This window comes from Phyllopteryx taeniolatus, chromosome 1 (assembly GCF_024500385.1).
Source record: "Phyllopteryx taeniolatus isolate TA_2022b chromosome 1, UOR_Ptae_1.2, whole genome shotgun sequence".
In the NCBI taxonomy this organism is placed as follows: domain Eukaryota; kingdom Metazoa; phylum Chordata; class Actinopteri; order Syngnathiformes; family Syngnathidae; genus Phyllopteryx; species Phyllopteryx taeniolatus.
Genome location: NC_084502.1, coordinates 47004622 through 47026853, shown reverse-complemented (window position 1 = coordinate 47026853; position 22232 = coordinate 47004622). Strand labels below are relative to the sequence as shown.

The 22232-nt window shown below is 41.2% G+C and overlaps 1 protein-coding gene across 12 annotated transcripts in view; it reads left to right on the top strand.

Annotated features, from left to right (window-relative positions):
• The window catches only part of mbnl2 (muscleblind-like splicing regulator 2), a 77634-nt gene that overhangs the window by 12430 nt on the left and 42972 nt on the right, over positions 1-22232 (top strand). For all 12 annotated transcript variants that reach the window (XM_061798703.1, XM_061798780.1, XM_061798770.1 and 9 more), the window contains exon 2: positions 3456-4153. In XM_061798703.1, coding sequence (XP_061654687.1) covers positions 3980-4153 — 174 coding nt within the window. In that variant the 5' untranslated portion in view covers positions 3456-3979. The remainder of the gene's footprint in view (positions 1-3455; positions 4154-22232) is intronic.

Below are 22232 nucleotides of genomic sequence, written 5' to 3'. Positions count from 1 at the left end.
GTAATTAGTTGAGGAAGACCAAATTATCACTATGAGAGAGAGGGAAAAAATGGCACCATTTCACCTTCATACAAAGTAGGGTAGCTTCACTACAAACTTCTTATGACTTCTAAAAATAATAAGGGTTTAATTGTTAAAGGTCAGCTCTGGCATGATTTTCACCTGACTGTCTCCTCTACAGCAATTGCCTCCCTCCGTGGGGAGTTGTGAAATTAAATCCGGCCTTGGAGAGGGAAGCTGCTCTTCGCAACAATCTGGCCGAAAAACTTCTCGTTTCGTTAGTCATGATGAGACAACTGGGACAAGTTCTATTGGACAATGGCCTCAATTCATAGGGTTGGAGCATCTTAGTGTTGGTGGGCTATTTTAGGAGGAATTTACTTGAAGAGCAACACCTGTGTTATCCAGATACAACACAGTTTGTTTGTACAGAAGAAATTCATACGCAACCAATTGAAGAACTCAACATTAACCAGACAAGATGGATACAGTGCTGTGAAAAAGTATTGCCCCCCTTCTCAAATTCTTATATCACAATTTAGAAACAGCCTTTTACGTTCACTTGGTTTACATTGGTCTGATGTTTACCTGTGTTTGATGAGATGATCTGAAACAAAGTGGGGAAACAATGCAAAAATCTATGAATTTTTGAAGGGGCCAATACTTTTTCACGACACTGTAGATTGATTGATATAGATGGAAAAATAAATAGGTTTTGTTTGTCAAACTGCATTTTGTAGTGTACTGAATATAACTTTTTCAAGTAAACAATTATCTAGACAACTCTTTCAAAAGGTAAATTGCCTCATACTCCTTCACTACCTGTATTTGTATAGGTTACATTGCAGTAGTATAAAATATTTGTAACAAATTAAGACCTAAAACAAAAACACTACCTGTTGGTTGTGTTGGATTTAAGCGTGGGTCGATTGGTCATGCCTGCACCTCACTCTACAGGCATGACCAATCAATCTTAATCCAACTAATGTGGGTTGTGCGTTTTCATTGAGTGAACAAACCACACACACATTATCCCACAGAGAAGGGCTGCAAATGTTTAACAATAAATGATCCCACTTCATGGGTTATTTTCTTGTTTAATTTAAGTGGCACGGTAGGTGTGTTCAAAAGCATTCACAATAGACACTTGTTTCGCTGGTTTTCCATTTTCAAGTCGCTCATACTGTCGTATGTCCAAAAACCGCTATATCAGGAAATAAACATAGGGGAAGCTTGGTCATATTGCTTGTTTCTCCTTTAAAATACGGGACATGTTTCCAGCAAAGCTTGCAGACAGTAAACTGTCTTTCAACAGTTTTCCCAGGTAGTTGTATTCAAAGGTAAGACGGAATTTTATCCACATCAGAGATCTAAAGGAATCCAATGATTTTTCAAATTTTCGTATCTCAAATCCTCCACTCGTGCTAGTGATTTTACGCTTTACCGCATCTGTAAGCTGCACTTTGACGCTGGATACAGTTACGATTTTAAGGGGGTGAATACACAACAGCCATGCACACACACACACACACACACACACAAAGCATCAATGGAAATTAAATTACAAACGCGAAAAACTGCAGTCCTTTCAGGGCATATAGTCCTATGCAGAACGTACCAAATGGAACTCAATTTCGTTTTTGGTACGGTAAACTTATTTCAAAATCTTGGAATTATGAACTATGAATTTAACTTGTTCATTTTTGGAACGATTAACTGAATTTTGAACGCGTTCATGTAGAAAATGAACCCAGCACTGGTATAGTATGGATATTAATATGCTTAATGATGATTGTACATAATTACAGTATGTAATGTGTGTAACAGGACTGCAGCTACTGAATATTCTTAAAATTGCCTATTCTCGATTATTCTATCGATTAATCAATCGGATAAACATTTATTTTGCAATGTAGTTTATTGCAAAATCATTTATCCCCGGTTGCTGTTTATTAAGTATCCATCCATCCATTTTCTGAGCCGCTTCTCCTCACTAGGGTCGCGGATGTGCTGGAGCCTTTCCCAGCTGTCATCGGGCAGGAGGCGGGGTACACCCTGAACTGGTTGCCAGCCAATCGCAGGGCACATACAAACAAACAACCATTCGCACTCACAGTCATGACTACGGCCAATTTAGAGTCTCCAATTAATGCATGTTTTTGGGATGTGGGAGGAAACCGGAGTGCCCGGAGAAAACCCACGCAGGCACGGGGAGAACATGCAAACTCCACACAGGCGGGGCCGGGGCTTGAACCCCGCACCTCAGAACTGTGAGGCTGACGCTCTAACCAGTCGTCCACCGTGCTGCCTATTATTAACTAAATATTGTTATTTATTATTTAATGATTAAACAAAAACAAACAACAACTAAGCAGTATCACAAGAGAGGGAATCATGTTGTACTCACCAACCTTTTAAAAACTGAGAGCTACTTCTTGGGTGCTGATTAATGTGAAGGGCTACTCATTTCATATGCACTTCTGAGGCTACTTCAGGTTTCACTAAATGGCCATTACAGGTTATTCATACTATGGCTGCAAATAATGATTAGTTTCGTCAGATTAAACTCCCCCCACCCCCCCCCCCCCCTCTCCATAAAGTGATTATGATGCAGCTACTGGTTTGGTCTGCAACGTCATAAAATAGGCAAAAATGATTAATTGTTTTTCAAAGCAAATGTTTGCAAATGTCTCATTTTGATTAAACACAGAGATAATAAATCAGCTTTCAAGGAGCACTACAGAAATCAGAGAATATTTAGAGGGTCAAAACAGAGGATTTGGACAATTTTAAGTTAAACAATGGCTCTAAACGATTAATCGATAATTAAAATAGTTTTTGATTGATTTGATGATCAACTAATTGTAAAATAATCGATTAATTGTTGCACCTCTAATGTATACCATTATTGCACAGTGTTGAGAGGCATTTATCTCACACAGTGGATAGTAGTGATGCACAAAGTTTTGGCCACCCAAAGAAAATGGCAAAAAAGTTCATTTTCGGTTTTGGACTGAAAGACTATTGTCATCGGAATTAAAACAGCCGAAATAGGATGCCACAGTCAAATACACTGTTGTAAAAAAATAAAGTTTGTGAATATTGCAGGACACTGGGCTGTGTCATAGTCATGTCTAGCACTGGCATATGCATCTGTCTCAGTCACTCTCTGGCTTCTGGACAGCTGCCCACAATAATGGTGTGCTGGGTGGTTTTCTTTTGAGTACACCATCATGCCAACGTGGTTCTACTGGGGGAGTCAGACCCAGAGGCTCTTGTCTTGTCTCTCGCCTCACATTACTATAGTTCTTACCATTCCATACTTTGTATGTTGAATAACAATTGCATTATTGATTGACTGCTGTGTATTTTAACTAGCCACATGAGATCAAAATAAAAGAATCTCCATGGTCGCACTGATCATTCTGTTTATCTTGCTCTCCTCTCCACTCCAGATTGCTGATTGAAAGTTCCTTGTGAAACAGCATCACTGCTTGATGATCCCTGGATAGTTTTGAAGCGTTCCTGAGTCCACCTGCATCGCAATAGGACACTCAGACACAACGGTTGTTTTAACCCTATAAACGTGTTCCTGTTCCCCGACATTGATTCATATATTTTTGGACATTTTGGAGACATTGGGAAAACAAGTTGAACTCATCTCAGAACATGCTTTGTCTTCTTTGCCTGAGGTTTCCCTTGAATATTGCTGAATGATGAATAATTCACCATTTAATTGACAAATACCACAACAGGAGTGCAGTCACATGCTCTGCTCACACACACTTTGCCACTCCATGAACTTCACTTCACTGTCTACAAAGACCAATCAGATCCACTGAGCAAAAGATAATTTTTAGCTGCAACTTCCATCGCTTATTTTCTTTTTTCCCCTGGATTCCACTGTAACTGCTCTTCAGAGGACAGGCCACCTCCAAAAACTGAGCAGCTTTGCTCCAACTGAGCCAGCGGCACAGACATGGCTCTGAATATTGCCTCCATACGTGACACAAAATGGCTGACCCTGGAAGTGTGTCGGCAGTTTCAGAGGGGGACTTGCTCACGCAGTGATGAAGAGTGCAAATTCGCCCACCCATCTAAAAGCTGCCAGGTGGAAAATGGGAGAGTGATTGCATGTTTTGACTCTTTAAAGGTAAGGATATTCTTTTACAGTTTGGTAGTTAACTGTACGATACTTAATATAATGTTACCTCGTAGGTCCTTTTTAGGAATGTAAAGTAAGCAATGTGAAGAGAATAATTTGAGTACAACATAAGGATTTACAGCTTTGAAGTTCCTAATAGTTGACTGGCTACGCTGTCATATGCTCAAATTGGCTCAATGCTCTGCCGCAGTTAGCTGATCATCCTGACCTATGAAGCTAAAGGCCAGAGAGGTTTGTTGTCATGTTCACTGTCACCACATATATGCATGTGAAGTTTTATATGGTAAGTTCTTCTAATGTTACCATGCCTGTCCGTCATCTGTGTGAGGGTGCACATCTGATCTCTGAGAAGTCATTTCAGGACTTCTATTCCTGGTTGCTTGTCAACCATCACACAGTGCACAAATAACACAAACTGACCTAGACACATTTTCTAATATTTAGCTCTCACAAAACCAAGAAGTTGGCCAGTATGTTGTGGGTGACTTGCTGCAAGTAAGATGACAGCATTCAGGAAAAGTCCATTCATATAAAGCTCTATGGGGAAATAAAAATGAATAAAAAAACAGTTGTGACAGTGATAAATAGCCAAAGAAACTGGGACAGAACACAAGGACTTGGAGCAGGATGTACTTTGGCTGCAAGTTATATACAGTGGATAGAAAAAGTCTACACACCTGTTAAAAAAACGAGAACAACATAAATCATTTCAAAACTTTCCCTCCGTTAATGTAACCTATAATGTGTAGAATTCAATTGGGGAAAAAAAAAATCTTTGAGAGGGGAAGCAAATATAAACTGAGATAATTATCTGTTGTTCAGAATGACTCATTCACATTCAAACTCATTAAATGGGAGTCAGCACACACCTGCCACCACTGCTACCTAATAACCTCAAATACTGTACTGCAAATTTCAGATCTTCTAGTAGGGTTTTTTTTTTTTGACAATTTTGTGCTAGCACTGAACTGTGTCTGGAACTGTTCATAATTTCCCCCACCTTGACTAAGGCACCACTTACAACAGAAGGAAAACACCCCCCAAGCATGGTGCTGCCACTGCCATGATTCATTGTCGGTATGGTGTTGTTTTTGTGATGAGCAATGTTGTGTTTGTGCCAAACATACCTTTTGGAATTATGGCCCAAATGTCATGCATTAATTGGAGACTCTAAATTGCCCGCAGGCATGACTGTGAGTGTGAATGGTTGTTTGTTTCTATGTGCCCTGCGATTGGCTGGCAACCAGTTCAGGGTGTACCCCGCCCGATGATAGCTGGGATAGGCTCCAGCACGCCCGCGACTCTAGTGAGGAGAAGCTGCTCAGAAAATGGATGGATGGATGTTAAATCTTGGTTTCATCGCACTATAACGTGTTCCATCATGTATTTGGGAGATTAAAAGTGTGTTTTTGTGACTCTTTAAAACCAAGGTTTAACTTTTTTTCCATAATTCCAAAAGGTTAATTTTGACCAAAGGGAGAGGACCAATTTGTTACAATGCGACCCTCTACACTGAAAACCCTCTCTAATGGGTCACTATTAGCAGGATGTAGCGTATATGAGGGTTAAATTAAAAAAAAAAAATTTATTTGGAAAAGGATACAAAGGAAGGTCAAGTTGGTTGGTTAGTTAGTAGGTTAGTCCGATTTACGCTTTAAAGTTAAAATCAAACTAATTTGTCTCATAAAGGGGAACCACGTCACTTTTTATATGTATAACATTTAGGGAAAGTGACGAGAAACCTTATCAGTCTTGTAATTGCTACATGAATTAGATAAAAGCTCTCTAAACATTTAAAAAAAAATAAAATAATAAAAAAAAAGAAACTTTTTTTTTGTAATCATCGAAACCAAACACACACAAATGATACAGGTAGTGAATTTTTATAGGAAATTTTATGAGATCTAACATGGGAATCTACAGGGAAACAATGCAGGAAAGCAAAACAAAGGACAGACGAACATTGGCAAAGGAGACTGACTTGTGATGTGAGGTTGGGAGTGAGCATGGGATGACAATGCATATAATTTGCGGTTCCTGTTCTCGTTAATTTAAACCCAAATATGCACTAATCTGTACTTTCAGTAGACCGCAAGTTGGATTTACGTGTGTGGAACACAATTTAGCCAGGCTAGTCGAGCTTCCGAATGTTTGTCCGGTCCGGTCCGCACGGGGGAACAGGTGGATTTGGCGGAAAGGAGGAAGGGGGAAAAAAGAGCAGGAAAATATGTATAGCCCGTATGTCGCTGCTTGCGAGATGTTCGGAGCAGATGTGTGCTGCGCGCTTCTGTCCTCACGGAGTTTGCACAGGCACCCAAAAAAGGGTATCTTGGAGCACTGGCAGGATGCCCTGCGGCGGGGAATGGTCCGATGTGTCCTCGTCACCTCGTGGTGCGAGGTGGGGTGTCCTGGCCGGGCCAGTCTTCAGCAAGTTGGTCAAACAAAGAGCCCACAACAATGGCCAGCTGCCATGGGGATGGTCCCCCGCCCTTTCTCCCCTCCTCTGGGACCAAAAGGGAAGCTGGACCACCTCTGAATTTTACTTTTCCATTTTAGGATTATTTTGTGGTTTAAACCCAGTGGAATAAAATATATGAATTTTTGGATAACGAGACCATTTTCCAACTTTGAATTGTCACGCACACATCCTCTTCAATCCCTGTAACAAATGTTTCAATCGTATGTGGTTGTTGAGAACACTAATATTTGCAATATGGCATTTGTGCTGTGTGGGGTAAAACATTTCATCCGGTTCAGTTGGCAAAAAGATTTGACATCAGACATTCAAGTTTGCAGAAATACAAACACTGTGGCGCTGTTCCGATGGTAACACTGGTGGTGTTCATGTAAAGTTCTGACAATAGTATATAACATTGAAGTCCAGTGAAGCTTGTGAGTTTCGGGGTTGCAGTAGCTTTCAACTACCTGTGGGTGTTGCTATGCTCCATCCATTATCCCAGCCAGGAGGACCACATGTCACTGAACACCGCAGGAAAGAGAAGTCTTTCTTGGTGAGACACATCAGGCTGGCTGGGGGTGGAAGTTAATTAATTTAGTATCCGGGTGAGAAAACAGATGTCTGTGTCTCAGCTTTGATGCTACTTGGGACTGGCTTGTAATTCATTTAGCGTCCGTGTGCGAAGTTAAAGCTGGCATCCCGGTGGTCGTCTGCGTCTGTTGGGGAGCGGAGACAGCGATGCAGCTCTGTCTGGAGTTTGGGGGTCACGGTGCCATCGGGCGAGAGCATGTCCGTTACTGATATCGCAGCCTAGAGTTTTGGCTGATAGGAATTTATTACAATTGAATAAAATAAAGAAAAATTATATTAGAAAATCCTGAAAAATTAACTTCAATAAAACAAATAACACATCTATTTAAATCTCTAGATAACAACTGAATAGATTCAATAAAAAATAAATTTGAAAACCGTAAAAAAATAACATCGATAAATACAAATTTATATTTTTAAAGTGAAAAAGAAAAAGAATCAGAATCATCTTTATTTGCCAAGTATATAAAAAAAAAAAACCGCACAGGGAATTTGCAAGAGGGAAGAAGCTGTTGGAATGTCTGCTAGTTCTAGTTTGCATTGCTGGGTAACGCCTACCTGATGGAAGGAGCTGTTGACCAGGATGTGGAGGGTCCGAGAGGATTTTGCACGCTCTTGTCTTAGTTCTGGCAGCGTGCAAGTCCTCAAGGGTGTGTAGAGGGGTCCCGACAATCTTTTCAGCAGTTTTGATTGTCCGTTGCAGTCGGAGTTTGTCCTTTTTTGGAGCAGTACCAAACCAGACTGTGATGGAAGAACACAGGACTGATTCAATGACCACTGTGGAGAACTGCCTCAGCTGCTCCTGTGGAAGGTCGTGCTTCCTCAGAAGCCGGGAAGTACATCCTCTACTGGGTCTTTTTAAAGATGGAGTTGATGTTGATCGTCCACTTCAGGTCCTGTGAGACTGTAATTCCCAGGAACTTGAAAGTCTCGACGGTTGACACAAGGGAGTTGGACAGCGTGAGGGGCAGCTCTGGCGAAGAATGCCTCCTGAAGGCCACGACCATCTCTACAGTCTTGAGCGTGTTCAGCTCCAGGTTGTGTCGGCCGCACCACAGCTCCAGCCGCTCCACTTCTTGTCGATATGCAGACTCGTCACTGTCCTTGATGAGGCCGTTGACAGTGGTGTCATCTGCAAACTTCAGGAGTTTGACAGCCAAGTGTGTTGAGGTGCAGTCGTTCGTGTAGAGAGAGAAGAGCAGCGGAGAGAGGACACAACCTTGGGGCGCCCCGGTGCTGATGCTGCGTGTGGATGAGGTGGCCTCCCCCAGCCTCACCTGCTGTGTCCTGCCCGTCAGGAAGCTGTAAATTCACTGGCAGATAGCAGGAGAGATGATGAGTTGGAGAAGCTTGGAGGAAAGTAGTTCAGGGATGATGGTGTTGAACGCTGAGCTGAAGTCCACGAACAGGATCCTCGCGTAGGTCGCTGCACTGTCGAGGTGTTCTAGGATGAAGTGCAGTCCCATGTTTACTGAATCATCCGCAGACCTGTTCGCTCGCTAGGCAAACTGCAGGGGGTCCAGCAGGAGATGTTCAAAGGACTTAATGACCACAGATGTCAAGGCGACAGGCCTGTAGTCATTTAGACCAGAGATTGTAGGTTTCTTGGGGACTGGAATGATGGTGGAGGGTTTGAAACAGGACGGTACTTCGCACAGTTTCAGAGATATATTGAAGATCTGAGTGACTGGAGCGAGCTGGTCCGTGCAGACTTTGTGGCAGGATGGGGACACATGGTCTGGGCCTGCCGCTTTGTTAATCTTTTGTTGTTTTAAGGTACGTCTCACATCCTGTTCGTGGATGGTTAACGCAGAAGTCAGAGGTGTGATTGTGGTCGGTGGTGCGGCTGGGTGGGTGTGGGGTGTGAAAGTGTCCTTTTCAAATCTGCAGTAAAAAATATTAAAGTCGTTGACTAGTGTGCTATTGTTCTCAGCTTGGGGGGATCGTCGCTTGTAATTGGTCAGCGATTGGAATGCATGCCAGACTGATTTAGTCGTTAGCGCTAAATTGTTCATTTCAAATTCAAATCAAATTCATGTTCAATAAAGTTATTTTTTATTTTCTGTCAGTATATGGCAGGAACAGCATTGGTTTCTCCACGTGCTGCAGTGCATCTGGGGTATTGTTTTATCGACAATGTCATGGCAGATAGGAATAAGAAATAATGTAGTGAGGCTTTAGGTGCTTGTACTCCCCCTGTTTGTGTGTGCCTTTTTTGGGATCGCTGTTCCTGCTGTTCAGGTCTTGACGTCTGAGGGTCAGTGTGGTGCACGCAATGAGAGACACACTTAGCAGCAAAGAAAGTAGAAGGTAGTCACGATAGAACATTGTTGATATACTGTAACTCTTTGGAAAAATATATGCCTTAGAGAATTGTTATATTGCCTGTGTGTATGTGTTTATACATTGTATAATGTCACAATTATACTAATGTCACACAAATCTGGACTGGTCTTGCGATACCAGTGGGATCATTTTGGGGCAGCCGTGGCTCAGTAGATAGGTCGTCCAGTAACCGAAGGGTAACTGGTTCGAATCCCTGCTACGACTGTCCACATGTCGAACTGTCCTTGGGCAAGACACTGAACCCTGCTCCCAGTGGCCCTGGCAGCGCCTTGCATGGCAGCAGTCGCCCATTGGTGTATGAATGTGTGAGTGTGAATGAAAGGCTTTGTAAAGTGCTTTGGGCACTGTGAACGTGTAGATAAAGCGCTATATAAATGCAGTCCATTTACCATTTATTTTTTATATATATTTTTAAAAGAGGCATACTTGCAGTCATGGATGCAGATATCAAATAAACTTTCTTTATTAATGCATCTCAAGATTCAAATTAACTTTGCTGGTTGCATTCCTGGTTGCGTTATAACCAAAGCATTGACGTCCCTATTATTGGTAGGTGTGTTGGAAAATGTATGTTTTATACCAAATATTAGTTTTATACAACCTTTACAGGGTTTATTGTTATGTTGTGACTACTAGCTCTCTCCAGGTCATACTGTGCGTACTAAGTGTCCCTAGCTATGTTGTGACTACTAGCTGCTATTCGGTAAAGATAAGTTGAGTGCAACTGGACAAAGATAGTTGTTTTGTTTTCTTTCTCTGTCTCTCTCACTTCGATATAACAATAGGGATTTTTGTCTGGGCTTCAGTAAGGGGTGAGAACTCGTAAGACTTGTACCTTTTACTCTCTTTGCAAAGACTTTTCTTTTTTGTAATTAAAAGACACGATTGCTTCCTTACTTATTCTGTCAGAAAACGATTTGCCAAAACATAGGCTTTTATTTTGAAGGTGGCTTTCGGCGCTAGATGGTGACTTATTACCGTAATGCCTAGTATGAACAAAATTAGGCTTGACTTCTGCTTTACGAATGGAGGCTGGCTTGACCGCAGTCAAAAAGCCGACAATCAGGCAATGACTGCCAGTCTTCTGACAAGTGAGCACGATTGAGAGAGACAGAAATGGCTTCAAACTGCTGACTAGCTCCTGCGGACAAGTTAGCACGCATGCGTTAGCCACCGGGATGTAACCTCAGAGTCCACAGCTCACAAGGTTATGTAAGTGTTCTATGCAGTGGATTCTCCTGTGCCGTTAAGGAAACTCTGCATTCGATGCACACAAGAGTCAGTGTTACCAGCAGGAGATTGATAGCATGAGATGACTCAGCACGTGTGCGTGCCGCAGGGAAGCCTAGCTTGTCTTCGGAGACCACTCCGTAAATCGTGGAGTTCGAGAAAAATAAAAATCCACCGAATGCAAAGGGGAAACCACTTGTTGTCCAAGTGGCGCAAAAAGTTAAAATTTTTGAGTGTCAAGGCTCCCTGTGCAATGAATAACCTCACCACACTGAGTGGGTGTACAATGTATTGTTTTTGTTATTGAAATCAAATGCAGTCAAATACCAGAATACTCCATACTAAAAGCTTGACAAAAAAGTATGAGTAAAGTATGCATAAATATAGAAATAGTTAATATAGTCATGGAAAAAATATTAGACTACTTGTTTCTTGTTCATTCATAATGCCAGGTATCTAAAGGTATCTTTGTTTGGACAAATATAATGATGACAATGAAAATTGCTCATAACAGTTTAATATAAGAGCTGATTTCTAGCTCTAGCAATTTTCCATGGTTTTCTTGAATATAACAAAAACTGTATTTAATAATGCGATTAAGCTTTTGTATTCTTCAGGTAAAGTGCCTTTAGTGGTACTCGTCATTGTAATGAACAAGAAATTGAAGAAACGAGGGTGGTCTATATCGAGGTACTTTATGCAGGTATAGTATTAAAGTAAACATTTTTGTATTGTGACACCACTAATTTTTAGAGATATGTGACGCGAGTTTGATTTGTGGAGATCGTAGTTCTCGAATTTGATATTCTGTCACTATGATATTCATGGTTAGTGTGATGAGCAATCACTCCCTTTTCAACAACCATGCTCATAAATTTTCCCCATCTGGATAATGCACTGTTTCTCTCATTTTTTTCATTGGTCTAATGTGGAAGAGATCATTTTGTTGCCTTTATACCACTGGCTTTGGTAAAGCAGTCCCTTATGTTACATTTGTCATTCCTTAAAATAGAACAATCTCCTTCATCACTCTCCAACAAAAGCTCTGCTCAAATTTGGTTGTGATGGCTGACCAAGTATAGTTCATTTCCATTCAGACATGGCTCAAACATGTGACACAGGGACCTCAGCAGCTGCTCTTGCAAGAACTTCACTTAGCCTTCTTAGACAGCCAAATTCACAGAGCTCTGCATCTCTGCATCATCACTACTCTCGTCTACTACAGTTTGTCACAGCTGAAGCCATTTCCTGTAAGCTGTTTAGCAGTTGTGGAGCTATCAGCATGACAACCATGACACTGTGTTGGGGACTGCAGAAGGGCCTTGCTGGATTGGACTAAATACTTAGGTCATGGAGTAAATGCAATCACAGAAGTCGTAAGATGATGTCACATTGACTGAACCTTTGACAGAAGCCTTTTGTTGAGGTTTATTTCTCTGCTTTCCCGGTCTCTTCTACCCTTGACCATATATACAGTTTTATATTTCTTCCCCTGAAGAGTAACACTATTTATATCCAGTGTTTTATCTCAGTTTTTGTTCTTGTTCTTTTCATTGCACAATACATACTATGTTGTTGTCACCAATGAGTATTTCAAAGAAGGGCACTCTGAAAGGTTCTGTTACACACTTCCTATGTTGGAATGTACTGAATGGTGGAGATATCAGTCATGTTTTTTGAGGTGGTCAAAAAAATATTATTGAAGTGAGAGAAAGCAAGAGAAACCTTTAGTAGCATCCTCCATATACAGTATGTGAGTGCTTTTACATTTGAAACCTTTTACAGCTCCCTGGAGGATAAGGTAGCCTGGTTTCTTTTACTTTGTTGTAACATCTTGAACTCTCTTGGGCTTCACTTGTGTTTTTAGGGTGGTGGGGTGTCTCAAACTTGTACGTTAAGCAAGGGATAGTGCAAACATTTGACTGGCTAAAGCGAATTCTATGGGCTGATGATAGCATTTGAGCATATTTTCATTCCACCAGTTCACTGTATTTAATACGGAATTATAGAAGTGTTTATCAATTCAGAATCATTTACAATCCTTTTATCATGTGTTCTATTTTAATTGCCAATGAAAAAAAAGTGAATCATTTTGTTTCTCTTTGCCATAGTGAGTGTGTATAAATATTGACAACGGCAATGGAGGAAGGCGAGGCACTATTGGTTGTCGTCAAGGTGCCTACAGTATGTCGCATTATTCTGGTTGATATGTCACACTAAACGGAAGATATTCGAAAAATTCAAACATGCTAGACTTTTCATTTGGGCATCGTTGGGCTTCTTCAATGTCAAATCATTGGTCGTGGATTATGTCACACTTCCAGGAGTTAGACAAAATATGCCACGATAGCAAATTGGGCCAATAATGGGGCTACAATCTTGTAGTCTGAGCCAGGCATTTGGGATAATCGGTGTACATGAATTTGAAGTTTCTGCTCTTAGACAACTAACAGTTCCCCTCATTTAAAAAGATTGGTTTGGATTCATTCCTCCGTTTAAGCCATGCAATGGGCCACACCCTGGGTTGGGTGAACGTGGAGGGGAATGTGTGCAGTGCGGTAGGAGTTAGTTAGCAGTCCCCTAATGTCATTTGCACAGACCCAATGAGGTACTCACTTGAATGGATGAGGTTCCCAAGTTTATTGCTTGAACAGACACACGCCTTAATCTGCTCATTTCAGCAAACGTCCAGACATAAGAGATACAGTGGGTACGGAAAGTATTCGGACCCCCTTAAATTTTTCACTTTTTTTTAAATTTTTTTTTATTGCAGCCATTTGCTAAAATCATTAAAGTTTTTTTTTTTACACATTGTCCACACAGCACCCCATATTGCCAGGAAAAAAAATGGAATTGTTGAAATTTTTGTAGATTTATTAAAAGGAAAAACTGAAATATCACACAGCCACAACATTTATATCCTCCTGGAGCGGTCACCTTTTCGTGGTGGAGGGGTTTGTGTGTCCCAATGATCCAAGGAGCTAAATTATCTGGGGCTTCACGCCCCTGGTAGGTGAGGGACCAGACAAAGGACGCTCAAAGACCCCTTATGACGACTAAAAATATTGGCAGAGTGTGAAGCGGCTGGGATGAAAATCAGCACCTCCAAATCTGAGACCATGGTCCTCAGTCGAAAAAGGATGGAGTGCCCTCTCCAGCTCGGGGATAAGATGCTGCCCCAAGTGGATGAGTTCAGGTATCTTGGGGTTTTTAAAAGGGACCAAGAATGAAAGCCTGGATGAGCTGCACAAATTAAGTCAGCTACTGTATATGAACCGCTACATTATCAATAGCATTATCATCAGGTTTTATTTCTTCTGTATAATTCTGTTTTTGTTTTATTATTAAAAATAAGATGTATTATTATCATTACATACCATCATCGTCAACAAAATGTAGGGGTGTTTGACCCTCAAAAGGGTCTTAAATACTCTAAATACACACACATTTTCATCATGAACTCAATCTGTGTAAAACGTACCACAAATTGATAGAATACTATGTTTGACATTATCGTAAAGCCAATGCGCTGAAACACATTTTTGTGTTAACATCTGACTTGATGGCTACTTGGCTGATTTCTCCAATTTTGTCAGAACATCTCTCTGAGCCTTTCAGGCTGACATTAGTTAAGTACCAAAAAGACTGAATGGTTTGAGTATAATAATCTCATTATCCTGCCACTGACCCTGCTTGTTTCTTTGCTTGTTTAATTTTTACCCTACTAATTGCCTCCCTGGCCCAAACTCTGAAGCCAACCGTCAAAATGGCCTGTCACCATTCTGGGTTTGATTAGATGGAGTATACTGTAGATCGCCACCTTAGATTTCTATGTGCAAGATAGAATCAGCACAGAAATCTGCCCATCTGCTGTACCAGTGTCTCACCTGGTCTCAGTCCACCCACTACCTCTGAGTCATCCTCTTTTTTTTCCCCATCATTCTGCAACCCACAGTACTAACAAGGCACTTAAATTAAGAAAAAAAGAAAAAAAAAATTTCCACCATCATTCTGCAACACACAATACTGACGCGGCAGGTTTTATTTTTATTATTATTTTTTTTGTTTTATTTGGACATGTTATATTAGTTTAAATTAGCTATCCAGACTGGATACCATCCTCTCACATAGTGAGTTGAAGGCAGCTACACAGAAACTCACCCTGCTGCAGTGTTGTCACTATTTCATGCACCTAGGAGATCTGGGGAGCTGAGCAGGGGGCCTCGCTGTATCTTTGACCTTTTGTACTGCTTTGATTAATTATTGATGCTTAATTTCATCATCAGAGGCAGACTCAGGTTGTCCTAATGTAATTTTTGTCTTAGTTTGGTATTTGTCTGCTTTTCTCACTTCTATTTTGTGCTGGTTAGATCTATGTCATGCATGGAAGAAAAAAAATGCCTTGTATCTTCTTCTAGAAAGGTCGGAGATGTATACAAACACCAGTTTGTCAGTCACTGTCAATGCAGTCAGGCATATGCCTTTTGCTGCGGCCCATATTTAACCTCATAAATAAGCTTTTCTCAGAAAATATGATGACTGCTCCCCAAATACTTGTTTTGTGCCTACTAAGGTGTAGAAACTGACACATTTCCAAAGAGACAGGATTCCCAACCCCAGTATGCACATGTACACGCATTGTTAGGTCATTAGAAACAATTCAACAGACAGGCAACTGTCCCGCAGGGGCTGTCACTTACGATGAAACAGATTTCCTCTTAATTGGCTCCATCTAATGAAGCAACAAAAGCAATCTTAACGGGCCTGCTACCAAAATAGTTGAACAGACTGTAATGAACCTGGCTGAGCATAACATCCCAGTTCCATGTGAAAATGTGTCAGAAGTAATATTATTATTTGTAAAGTACCTTTCGTTCAAAAAAAATCTAATTGCTGCAGACTATCAAGATGAAAACAATGGTGAGCATGCATTGATAGCAAAATGAATGGGAACTTTTTAGAGACTTTTGAGGAACGGCTTGCCGCCACTTGACTGCAAATGTGTGGTAGAGCAGAACATTGACACCACTCATACTGTACATTAATATGGTTCTCATAGGGTTTTCTCTCTGCCAACTTATCTCAAAGACTTATTCAAAGACTCACATCATAAAAAAATAAGATACTCAATTGCATAAGATAAATAATGGTTTAATAGGTGTGCACAAAACATCCTACTAAATATTCTTCAAAAATCAAGTGTAAAAGAATGAAGTGTTGCCTCTCCAATTTGAGTACATTCGATAGATCTTGTCTGAATTAAACATTGGATTTTGTTTAACTACCAATTTAATTTGTTATTGCAACTATCTGCTTGTCCCATCAGGTGTCAACACAGCGAGTCACTCGCATTATTTTTTTTGGGCACAGTTTTTATGCCGGATGCCCATCCTGACGTAACCCACCCATTTTTGTTATCGGGCTTGGGACCATCGGTGGCTGGGTATTGAGCTACCAATTTGATTTAATTCATAAAATCACAAATAAGCTGTACAGAAAATGGATGGATGTATAAGAAGTTAATTAGTGAGTCAACTATTAACATAAGAATTAACATACATAAGGTACTCAAAAGCCCTTAGTCACCCATTCATCCATCCATCCATTTTCCGTACGGCTTATTCTCACTAGGCTCATGGGTGTGCTGGAGCCTGTCCTTGCTGACTCTGGGTGAGGTACAGCCTGAACTGGTTGCCGGCCAATCGCAGGGCACATAAACACAAACAACTATTTAACTTATGATTCACATACAAACATACAATTCCAACACAAAAATCACTGAAGATTGAGCGCATTAACCATAATATAGCTACCAGTATTTGTAGCTTCCACCATTTTCTGGAACACTTATACTGTTCAGGGTCATGCTGCATAGACACATGAACATTATTTTTTAACGGATTTCCTCAAAGTATTTGCTTTCCTTTGAGAAACCAGGAAAAAGACAGGGTTATGGCATGGTTGAAAAGTGAGATTAATTAGTTTACTGCTGTGCAGTGATATTCAAATAAAACCCAGTCGGTAGCTCAAAGGCTGTTTGAGTCACTGGACCCTGGTGTATTGATCGTGTCTTTTTCACTAAATGGCACTGTTTTTTTCACTAAGACGTTTAACCCTATACCAGTAGTGCAAGACCTTTTTTCACTTCCATGAGAAGAAGAAGAAAGAAGAAGAAGAAATTATTCATTCATCTTGTTCTCTTTACAGCTTGTCCTCATTAGGGTTGCAGGTACAGTAACTGGAGCCTATCCCAGTTGACTTTGGCCTAGAGGTCACCAGTCTATCACGGGCCACATGCAGTGCCTTGAAAAAGTATTGGCTCCCTTCTCAAATTCTTATATTTTTGCATAGTTTTGCAATTTTAATGTTTAAGATCATCAAACAAATGTAAATATCATACAAATATAACCCAAGTGAACTTAAAATGCTGTTTTGAAATGATTTCATTTATTAACAAAAGAAACTAAGTTACCTCGCCCTGTGTGGAAAAGTAATGTTTGCCTAAATCAAATAACTGGTTGGGCCATCCCTAGCAGCAACAACTGAAATCAAGCGTTTTCTATAACTGGCAATGAGTCTTTCAGATCTGTGTGAAGCTATTTTGGCTCACTCTTCCTTGCAGAATTGTTTGAATTTAGCAAAAATGTGGGTTTTTTGAGCAGAAACGACCTTTTTAAGGTCATGCCACTGCATTTCAATCTGATTCAAGTCTGGACTTTGAACAGGCCACTCCAAAACCTTCATTTTGTTTTTTTAAGTCATTAAGAAGTTGCCTTGCTGGTGTGTTTTTGATCGTTATCCTGCTGCAGAACCCAAGTTTGCTTCAGCTTGAAGTCACAAACTAACTAACTAATGGCTGAACATTCTCCTTCAGGGTTTTCTGTTAAAGACCACAATTCATGGTTCCATCAATCACAGCAGAGCTAAGCAGGCCAAGACCATCACCTTACCACAGTCATGTTTGACCTGGTATGATGTTCTTTTTCTGAAATGTGCTACATTTATGCCAGAAGTAACGAGACACACAGCTTCCAAAAAGATCAACTTTCATCTTGTCAGTCCATATAATATTCTCCCAAAAGTCTTGGGAATCATTCTGATTTTTTTTTTTGGATGATGAGCCTTTGTTCTATTTGGTTAGTAATGGTTTTCGCCTTGGAACTCTGCCATGGGTCTCAGTCTCTTCCTTATTGTTGTCATGAACACTGACCTTAACTGAGGCAAGGGAGGCCTGCAGTTCTTTAGAGGTTGCCCTGAGTTCTTTTTGTGGCCTCTTGGGTGAGTCATTGCTGTTCTCTGGGGGTAATTTTTGTAGGCTGGCCACTCCTGGGGAAGGTTCACCACTGTTTCATGTTTTCTCCATGTAAGGATAATGGCTTTCCCTATGGTTCGCTAGAATCCTAAAGGCTTAGAAATGGCTTTTGTAACCCTTTCCAGACTGATAGATGTCAATTACCTGCGATTAGCTGGCGACCGGTTCAGGGTGTACCCCGCCTCCCGCCCGAAAATAGCTGGGATAGGCTCCAGCAGCCTGTGACCCTAGTGAGGATAAGCGGTAAAGAAGATGGATGTCAATTACATGTACTTTATTTATCGACTGTTCTGGAATTTTTTTTGGATAGTGTCATTTTTGTTGCAGCTTTTATAGATCTTTGGTCTGACTTGATTTTGTGGGGACATATTCTATTTTAGTGATTTCTTGATTGAACAGGTCTGGAGGTAATCAGGCTTGGGTGTAATAAGTGAAAATTAACCAAAAATTGTCATTAGCCACAATTAATTCATGATTTAACAAGTGGGGTAGTTACCTTTTCCACACAGGGCCTTTGAATGATTTTTTTTCCCTTAATAAATGAAATCACCATTTAAAAACAGCATTTAAAGTTCACTTGCGTTACATTTGTCTGATATTTACATTTGTGGCGGCACGGTGGAACTGGTTAGAGCGTCTGCCTTACAGTTTTGAGGACTGGGGTTCAATCCTCGGTCCCGCCTGTGTGGAGTTTGCATGTTCTCCCCGTGCCTGCGTGGGTTTTCTCTGGGCACTCCGGTCTCCTACCACATCCCAAAAACTTGCGTGGTAGGTTAATTGAAGACCAGTTCAGGGCGTACCCCGCCTCCTGCCCGATGATAGCTGGGATAGGCTCCAGCATGCCCGCAACCCTTGTGAGGATAAGCGGCTCAGAAAATGGATAGATGGATCGATTTACATTTGTTTGATTATCTCAAAAAAAGTGGGGAAACTCTGTAACAAATATAAAAATTTGAGAAGGGGACCAATAGTTATTTCACGGCACTGTGTAGACAAACAACCAATCACACATTATTATATTTCAACATACAGTTGTAATTTTTATCAGTGTTTGTCTTCACTAATTGGTAGGGAGAAATTACATGGTACTGCTTCTTAGTGAGGCATGCCTTCCCCAGTGCACTTGTCACTTCAGCCCTCAGTGGCTTCACTTGATGCAGACTGTTTTCTTCAACTGCACGTACACCTCGGGGTGCCTTCAACCCACAATAGAGCATCCTTGGGGAAATCATCACAGCTAGCAAACAACAAGCTGATCAAGACAAGGCTCTTGTGCTTTGGGTAAAAAAAGGCATCTGCAGAATTGTAATTTCGAGTCCTTAATAGACTCCGATGGTTAAGTTAAAAAAAAAAATATATATATATATACACTGTATAATAATAATAAAAGATATACACTGTATAATGATAATAATGGGTGGTCACTAGTGTTTACGGAAACTTGGATGTTACGTTGAATGCTAAATTGCACAACTGGTTAGCACATCTGCCTCACAGTTATGAGGACTTGGGTTCAAATCCGGCCTTGCCTGTGTGGAGTTTGCATGTTCTCCCTGTGCCTGCGTGGGTTTTCTCCAGGTACTCCGGTTTCCTCCTACATCCCAAAAACATGCATGGTAGGTTAACTGAATACTCTAAATTGCCCATAGGTGCGAATGTGAGTGCGAGTGGTTGTTTGTTATTGTTGTTTGCCCTGCGATTGGCTGGCAACGAGTTCAGGGTGTACTCCGCCTCTCTCCCAAAGTTAACTGGGATAGGCTCCAGCATGCCCACAACCCTAGTGAGGATAAGCGGTATGAAAAATGGATGAATGGATAAAGTTCTAAAGTCAAACTGAAATCTACAGCCTGGACTGGCTCAATCCATTTCAGCATACCTCATGAGACATCAGTTTGGTCAGTAAAGGACTCACTCCAGAATAGTATTTTCGGCTTACGTGCCAAAATACAATATGAAGTGTGTCAGAAAAGCTACATTTGAAGTAATCCTCCTGCAGTCTTAACACGCTTTCCTAGGCTTCTCTGCCGTGCCTTCAAGCACTCCTGGAAGAATTCTTGCGGGATCCTCTGCAGGAGGTTGATCTAGAACGGCGTTGTTCTCCTTTTCCAGGAACTGTCAAATGCTCAGGGGATTGTGAGTAGTCATGGTGAAGTTGCCACCAGTTGTCCTGCCACAACTCTCACCTCATATACAGAGTAAAGCAAACTCCATAGGATCTCTTTGTAGATGTGCTGGTTAATCGTCTGGCCCACGTTGGGGAAAACTCGTTGGGCTCTATTTCCCTGACTGGCGCAAATCCGGCGTAACTCTTCGAGGGGGCAGGTTACACCGGGTTGTCGCAGACGGTTATTTAACATACTGTATTTAACCAAAGGGGCTGTCTGCGCCGATTGGCAGAAACACAACCAACTTTATTCGCCAACAATCAAAAACAGTCTTTCATGCATGGAGAGATTCGTGCCATTGTCACTTGGCCGCTGGGGCGAAAGACGTGATAACTGCGGGCGACTTAAAAACAGTATGTCCGCGGACCACATGAATTCATCCTCACCCATGCACGATCGTAGGTGCATATGCCCCAAGTCCCCTATAGTTTCATGCTAATCTAATGGGGTGATTTTATAAATTAAAAAAAAAAAAAAAAAGGGGCTAATAATGATGATGCGTTCAATGAACTGCTTTCTACAATGATTCAGTGGGTTTAATGTTTGCTGTTCACATATTAATGTATAAAATAAGTATGATCCAACCCACATGTCCACAGATCTCATGCATCTGTCCGTCCACTCTGTGAGGATGTGGGCCAGACCCGGTTTTGGTACTTTAGTCCAACGGTGCACTGCCAGCACATTTAAAGTGGAATGTCTGTGCGGGAGGGGGCGTCACCACACCCGGCTTCAATCCTCTCTAAATCGGTTCTTTCATTTCCTTTAAAAGTGGCACAAATAGTCTCTCATATGGTGGCGTCATATATGCGGAAGAGGTCTCAGCTATCAGTGCAAGACTGGAGCATTGAATGTTAGCGGTATTCCATTATTAAATAGAGAATGAGCGCATGAAAAATCGATGGTGACTAAAATGTGTCCGCTGACCTCATTGATTTATATCCCCTCAAACGATCGTTCGTTTCCACCCCTCACCTCCCTGTACAGGCCGACCATTACGTGGATTTAAATAAATATAACAATGATGATAATAATGCATTCAGTGAATTGATTTCTACAATGATTAGGATGTTTGGATGCCCACTGTTTAAATAGATCCGTCATCCGCCACACACGTCCGAGGACCTGGCCTGTTATTCTGCCTGCATGTACATCGATCAGCTTGACCAAAATTGTGTTACATCCCCGTGTGACAACTTGGCCGTAGTATTAAGCAGGTGTAAGTTTAGATGGACTGACACCATAATGTTACTCCGCCAAGCGTATCTCCAAGGGCACCCCCACTGGGCTGACACAGCCCAGCTTGGCAAAGACGGGTTTGCCAACCCACAGTGGGTCTTGTGCTTCCATGAAAATGAAGATACATCACTGAAAATAGAGCCTTCAGTGACCAAAATGTCATATTCTCCGGGTGGGAGTCAAAGGACACCCCACCGCTACACCTACACCGCCCAGGTTTGCCAAATAGGCAAACGCGTACCATATGCACTCTTGCGCATGTTGCGCACTCTACGTACATAGAGCCCGTAGTTTCTAGTTTGGGTTTGAAATGCATCTTTTGTGACACCAGTCCTTGAACTTTTATGACATATCATGGCTAAGTCAACAGTAAGCTGACAATATTAATAATTTGACTGTAGTAGTTCCTCTACATACAGGGATGTCAAACTAATTTTTGTTGCAGGTCACATTGTTAGTTCGGTTTCTTTCAGCGGGCCGGCAAGACTGAAATAAATGTTTCATCGCCTTGTCATAGTATTACATGTTCACAACAAATTGATGCATAACTAGTTTTGAAATCGGAAGTTAAGGATACTGTAATAGTTTGTTCAACTATTGTTCAAGTTTGAAATGTCATGGTAATTTTGAAAATATATTTCCAAAGGTGCGATTGAAAATTTCCCCAGATGTTGGGACCAACCCAAGTAATCCATACGTACAAAGAAAGTTGAACAAATAAACTCA